Here is a 7,504-nt window from a genome sequence, read left to right on the forward strand (position 1 = left end):
TCAAGATGTGTGATGCCGCCTCTCCAAAATAGATGCAGTTAACTGCTTTAGTCAGACTGAAGCTGGCGAAAAGATCTGGTTGTGAACTTGCAACACTATAATGTGTGTACCTCAAAGTTTAAAATTGTTAAAGAATTGTTAAGATCAAAATTGCAACAAGTTACAAAGCTATAACAATAAGAAAATTAGATGTTAAGCTTAATTCATTTCATTATCAATTATTTCATTCACAAATAAATTTATTGAGATTGAATTTGCGAATAAATAAAGAATGTGGAAATTACATCTTTTATGTCTTCATTAGTTTACTTTAATTCAATCCCATGCATATATACTAATTATAGTAGATTGATTTTTAAAAATCATAATTCATTTTTTTTATTTTATCGGTCTCTGAATTATTTGTGTACCAATACATAAAAAGTTATTAGTATATTTTTTAAATAAATTTTATATAAAACAAAACATGACTTGAAATGTATTATTGAGGCTTAATAAGTAAAGAAAAACTAATACAAATTGATTTTATTATTATTTTTCCTGAATCACTGTAACCTCTCATTAGTTTACAATTTTGTTTTTACAACAGAAAAATATAAAAATCTCAATTTCGCCTTAGTAATTTTTTCACTCTTTTTCACCTGTTATTCACAGCTAAACGAAATTTGAACACACCATCAAGAAGATTGAGGGGACTAGCCTAGTATTGGTTAATTTTTACAAAATTAAACAAATGTTCAGCCAACCCTGGATCCCCTGAATCCACCATTTCAGTATTCTGTACATTGAATCGTTTACTTCGTGGTTTGTGTATTTCATCATTCAAGAAGTTTTTTTTTAATTTTAAAACAGATAAAAGATTATTTAGTTTGTCTTATTTACATGTATGTGTTTCATATACACCAATTATATAGAAAATATACATATAACCAGATGTTTCATGTGAATACAAATAAATTTATCTAAAGAACTGCCTTGTCAAAGCAATAAAGTATCTTCAGTTTACGGTGCTTTCATCCCTAACGACGACTGTTTTATCCACTATACTACATTTCTATCTTGGTCTCCATAAATACTTTTTTCAATAAAAACGTTGGTATTAACCGTTTTTTAAAATGCACCTATACAATCAGTTCTTGACTATCGATCCAAAGACTCTTTTATCTTTCAATCCTATATCAATTTCATGCAAATCGATAGGCCTTTAACCTCTTAAACAATAGATACAAGAACATATCAATGATCCAAAACAAACTGTTGTAAACATTGTAAAAGGAATGTATGGTGCAGCACTTGTCACTGTTCGTAGTTCAAGTTCTATGGGATAATGGTCACTAACTGCTAATGCCTGGAAATGAAAACAAAGGAAAGGTGTTGTTATGTTTCTTGTTTTGATACCATATTTTTGTTGTCAAAACAGATATATCACCTCCATCATAAAAATGTTAGGTATTTTAAGTATATAACATATAAAATAAAAAAAATGTCTGTTTCAAGTTCACTATTTTTTTTATCTAAAAAATACTTAAACACTTCGGATACATGTGATTAATTTCCCAAATAAAAAGGATCATGTTGCTTGTTTTTTTTTTTGGTTAGTTCCTTTGTGACATGCGAAACTTTTTCTTTGTTGTCTCTTTGATGCTGTGTTTTATCCACAGGTTTCTCGTCTTTCCATTTTTTCTTCTTATGAGTGGATTTCTTCTTATTATTCTATCTTGAACAAAAATAAACCATGTTCTTACATGGGTGACTCATTTACATAGCCGTATACGATGTGATATGTATCGAGTGTTTAACGCACCCGTTCTAAAATATAAAAAGACTTGAATTACCCTTTTTTCATTGAGGCCAAATGCTAGGTCAAACCGGAACACACCACTACTGTCCGCTACAACCGTACAAAGGAAATCTTCACCAAGAAGAATAAATCTAAAAGTTATTAATATAATTATGTTGTTAAGTTTATGAAAGTGTACGTCCTTACATTAAAATCATGAACTAAGAACTAGGAAATCATTTCAAGGTGTTGGATGATGAAAATATTATAAAAATCATAGTATGAATAAAAAATGACTTCTTAAAACATTGTTCTAAAAGCACATGTATTTAAAGTAATAATCATCGCGATAATGTCGACAAATACTAACTATATAGATCGTGTGTGTATCGTTATTGTTAGTTTTATAAATAGAACCACGAATTTTGTGCCTATATATTGCATGTTTTCATCAGATATTTTCATTTCCTGTTTATTTTTACTATAACAAAAAAATGAGAAGAAACACATAGAAACGTGGTTTGTTAACTAAGTTGCTCTTAAGTTGCTAAATAGAAACACTCTCCACATAATACTGTTGTCACAACAGTACGAGTAGTAAATGGCATATAAACACAAAACAGAATTAACCATGAATCGTTTACTACGTATGTTTATACCTATACAAACCTGTCATAAGCACAATTTGTTCCAGCAGTAACTGTTGTATCGACGTCATCAGATATCAGCCAATGATATTTAGAGGAGGTCCTAATTGGTATGAAATTCAAATATTTCTTCGGTGCATAGCTACATTCGGCGTTCATGTCGCCGAGGAAGAGTATATTTTCTGTTCCCATTTTTGACACAATATCTCCATGGACGGTCTCTAAAGCTGTTATCTCCGCTATTGCTGCCTTCGGTTTCACATGTATACCCGCCAGCACAAATTCTGTTATTTCTGGTAAAGAAAATACTGTACTTTATTTACCTATCTTCGTATGGTCTTTATATATATATATATATATAGTCGCCATCTATGAATTGTACACACAGAATAAAAATGTAACATATGTTATCATATGCTTATAAAAGTACTGGAAATCATATACTGTAAACGTATTAATTTTCGCGGATTCTGCCAAGTGAACATATTCGCGGTTACAAATTTTCGCGAATTAAAAAAATGATAAACTTTATATTGTGTTTAAAAACAATTTTACGGGTACTATTTTTCGTGCTTTTATGTTCAATTCGAAAACAGCGAAAATCAATACTTTTACAGTATGAAAATCGTGCATTTTACAATAGTAACATTTCTTTACTGGGTCATATGACTTGAATCCACGTTCTTCTTCCGGCAGTTATTATTTTTTGCCTTAACATATGTTTAATGAACTTGTTTCATATGTTGGTCCTAAACATATGAAAAACATATACTGCATTTCATTCCTGCTTAAATGAGGCAACGTTTTAGAAGTCAATGAACTAATCGCTTGGACTTAGTCTAATTGCATATACAAATTCTACAGGTATTAGAAATCCTACTAATAGAATATAGATAATATACCGCTATAAACTTGTGTACTTTTTAACACAGTTTCAATTCTGTACAAAAATGACAGTAAAATCGTTTATTTACCAGTTCTTGAGCACCTGAACTTTACAATAAATGGTTCTCTTTCAAATACATTTTGTGGATCGCCATAGACATAAGAGGAGACAACTGTTATTTTGCTGTCTTTTCTGAAAGTAATTTAGAAGCGTTCTTGAAGTGACAACCCTCATAAAGATACTTGCTATGATTTATAGTTACGTTAATGCATAACAAATTATTCTGCAAAATCAACACATCAAAATCGGTGAAAATTATGGAAATGATTTCCATGAATAGATAAAATAACAATGAATTTCATGGAGATCCAATTGAATCGATTAAAAAAATATAAAAATTCTTCAAGTACAAGTTTGCCAACAACAATATATGCAATGCACAAGAATGATTTAGGGTAACAAATCATCTTCAGGACTTTTATATTTTCAAGATGTAACTTTAAACAGCAAATAAAATTTTCGAGATATGAATTTTGACACTGGTATTTGTGTCTGCACACCACGCTCAGAGTAACTTCTGTTACCAAAGCTGCTATTCATATAATTGAAACAGATTTCTATAAAACAAAGATTTTTTTCCAGAACAGCGTATAATTGGTCGACGGTTTGTGGTGCAGATAATACATGACAGATATAGTATGAAAATTTCCGAAATCACATGGGTCATGTGTACGTTTATATTGTCGTTTACATAATCTAGCGTTACTGTATTTGCTTCTATACATCTTTTCACTTTTAGTGTGCATGCAAATTCTGTTGATTGAGTATATATAGGTTAAGGAATCCATGTGCGAAGTAAAAAAGATTTTAACTAAAATCTCAAAGTAAAATTCATACCTGTACAAAAAAGCGTACTGTTCCTTTGAAGTTGAATCCCCGAGTCGTTTGCTGATAACACTGTCATACTTAATACTACCATGCCTGAAATATGTTAATTGGGAAAATTAAAGGACGATACCTTAATGATTGTTTTTTTTTTTTTTTGTCTCGACAGTGATTTTAAGAAACTCTTGGTCCAGATATTACTCGTCAAAGCAAAACAAGATTATAATGTCTTAATTATTCTGAATCTTCTTTTCTATGTTAAACACATACCAAAGAATGAATGACAAAAACACGGCAGCCCTTATAATCCCTCTCCAAGGGTGCTCAATATTACCTCAGCTTTGATTGCTATACAGAGGAAAAATGACAGGTGTCCTGACTAATTCCTAAATATCTTTAAAGCTGCATTAGCTGTCATTTTCGTAAATTTTTGTTTCTGTTGAAATATACCTTAACTTTGAATTATTTCTACTAAATTGTACTTTTCCTGTGTAACTTCATTTGATATCCACAAATAAAATGCATTAAATACATGAAATAGCTATCTATATATTTATTGTCTTGCAAGACAAAAAATCGACCAAGATAAATCCGTATGCATTTGACTTCTTGTGACCTTAATCCGCGCACGTGCTGCAACGGTCGCCTCTTTAATAACAAATCTGATTGCAAAGCGAAAGTGGTTATTCAACGGTAAGGAAGACCGACGGACTCAAGCAGTAAAAGAAAAAAGTTCGAATATAACGCAAGGATCCTTTTGAAATTTACCTATTGTGACATAATGTGGCTCAAATGTGGTCATTATTTATTTGAGAACTAATCAAGAAGTAGATGAAATGAAATGAAATCAAGACACGTGCTTACCTGTGTATCCCTTATTGTTATTTTTTACTAAGGTTAAAGTATTTTTAACCCAGGTAAATGTCCTGTCGGCGATCTTCGGAAGTAATGGCGAAAAATAATTAGATCAGAGCTATCAATCTTCCCTTATTTAAAAAACGTTGATTTCATAATATTCTGTAGGTGTTATCGACATTTATTGTTTCAATTGCATTATTACTAACTTATTTCATTGAATCAGCAAATTCAGTAGAATAAAAACTGAACAAATTTGGCAGCTAATGCAGCGTTAAGGTATACTCAATTTAATGAACTGAAGAATATGATAATTCAAACATTTCATATGCAAACACACGTGGGAATAATATAACGAGAATAGATGTGGTGAATATGTCAAAGAGACAACAACCCCAGGGGTGGATCCAGACACTTTGAAAAGGAGGAGTACCAGTCGGGGTTCCGCAGAAAAAAGGGGGTGCTAGGTCATTTTTGCCATTTTTGGTCAAATTTACACATGAAAATGACAAATTTTCAATTAAAAAAGAGAACTGCTAGACCCCTGTACACCCTGCATCTGCCACTGAATCCCACCGGGATATACAGCAATATTATTTTAGGAATATTATTTACCTATTTAGTTCCCTTTCTAACTTAACTAATGATTCTCCTGAACTGTCTCGTATTTCTTGTAATAATATTATATCATAGCGCTGTATGATCTGAAATAATATTAAAGATCATTCGTAATAAAAAAAAATGTTGACAAAGAAACAAATCTTTTACAAAATAAAAACACAAAATTTGGTAATATCCTATGCTTGTGTTTAATTTGCAGCAATGAAGTCTTCATATAAAGGAACTGAATATGTCAATGTCTTATTAAAAACTAATTGAATACTAATGAAACACTGAACTCAATGGGGGAGGGGGGTCAAATAAGAAAACAGCTTCGGACACTGAATACCAAAAGGGATTACTTTTGAGTTTTGAGTACATGTTGTTCGACGCACGCACGAACAGACGGCCAGACGGACAGACATTGGAATACCACGATATGTTGAAAGACGGGCTTATAAAAGATGAATTTGCTATAAACTTATATATGGTTCTTAGAAAGATGAACATATGAATTACAAGAGTGAAACTGCCAATACATATGTTGTATTTAGCTAAGAACTCTACCTTTTTCCCATAATTCAGATATAAATAATCGCGGTAATGAATAATTCCCAGGGGCGTAGCTAGGCCTGTTTTATTTGTACGCAAAATTACGGCGAGAGGTCTTGGGGGGGGGGGGCGCTCATGGCCCCCAGTGAGTCATTGCATAAAACCTTTATTTCATCTTTAAAATGTGTGTTTTTATTTTTGTTACTTTTTTACGAAAGTACGCAACTGCGTATTTGCGTATAGGCAGCTACGTCCCTGATTCCCAAGTGTAAGTTTTTGGTTGGAACAATCGGATCTATTTTTGCAGTGTGGCGAAAATTGCCGAGTAGTTCCTATTTTTGTTCTTACTTCCGTGTTTACAAACAACTGCTCCTTACATGACGATGTTATATTTACCTTGACAATGTAATTTAAAATATCTGCTTTGCTAGCTTTTGAAGGTCCAAAAACTTGAAGGTTGAAAGCACCCATTCTAAAACAGAACGACTCTACAGAAAATACAATCACAAAAACGAAAGTTAACAATCCGATGTTCATCCTAAATTCATATTCCTTCCTTACAGTACGGAGTCCTTCCTTGCCATAAATAACTTCCAGTAGTTTCTAAGAAGGAGCAATTATTATTTTCTAGCACGAGTAGTGGTTATTAGTCACAATGGCTCAGAATAAAAAGATTCACTTGCCTTAAAAAAGAAATGCAACTATAAAAAAAAAACACGCCCAAATAATTTTATCAATAGTTTTTAAGTTACAATATTTTATTTACAATTTGATATGAGACAGGTATAACCTGTAAGAGAACAAAGTTGAATATGTCGATTTTCCAAAAAAAAAAAAAATAATAATAATAATAATAATAATAAATAAATAAATAAAAAAAATAATAATAATCATGCCTTTGCAGTTTTAAATCAATTAGTTTTCATTTTCTTCTGTTTTGTCAAAACTTTAAGGTGTGATCTTTGAACAGATGAAAACATAGTTCGTTACAGATACAAAACTAAAAAGATCTTTACTCGGTATAACTGGTTAACTTCGATTACCAATATGAGGAATTCGTCCTTCGTTATAATCGAACCCCCTTTTATAAATTTATGGACCCACCCCTGCTTACCAAACATTTGGAGAAAGGACAATGTAATTCAAACCTCACAAGTAGCTATACAAGTTTGCAGACGTGTGAACCAGAGGCGGGTATACAGCTATTGGAATCGGACAATGGAATGGCAAGCTGACTGCCCAAAGAAGTCCGTCGCGCTTTATTTTCATTCAACAAATGTTTTACGAAAAGTGGGAGGC

General features: G+C 31.8%; 1 protein-coding gene across 1 annotated transcript; it reads right to left on the reverse strand.

Annotated features, from left to right (window-relative positions):
• Positions 1-510: 510 nt before the first annotated feature.
• Positions 511-6,823, reverse strand: LOC148626347 (deoxyribonuclease-1-like). Its single transcript, XM_088570242.1, has 7 exons — positions 6,602-6,823; positions 5,669-5,757; positions 4,211-4,294; positions 3,402-3,505; positions 2,450-2,720; positions 1,836-1,932; positions 511-1,348 (listed from the first exon to the last, which is right to left on the reverse strand). Exons 1-7 carry the CDS (start codon positions 6,740-6,742, stop codon positions 1,205-1,207), a joined length of 930 nt encoding a protein of 309 aa, XP_088426368.1. The 5' UTR covers positions 6,743-6,823; the 3' UTR covers positions 511-1,204.
• Between the last annotated feature and the right edge of the window lie 681 nt (positions 6,824-7,504).

Source organism: Perna viridis, chromosome 2 (assembly GCF_037379345.1).
Source record: "Perna viridis isolate PV_CMFRI_1.1 ecotype Kerala chromosome 2, ASM3737934v1, whole genome shotgun sequence".
Lineage (NCBI taxonomy): Eukaryota > Metazoa > Mollusca > Bivalvia > Mytilida > Mytilidae > Perna > Perna viridis.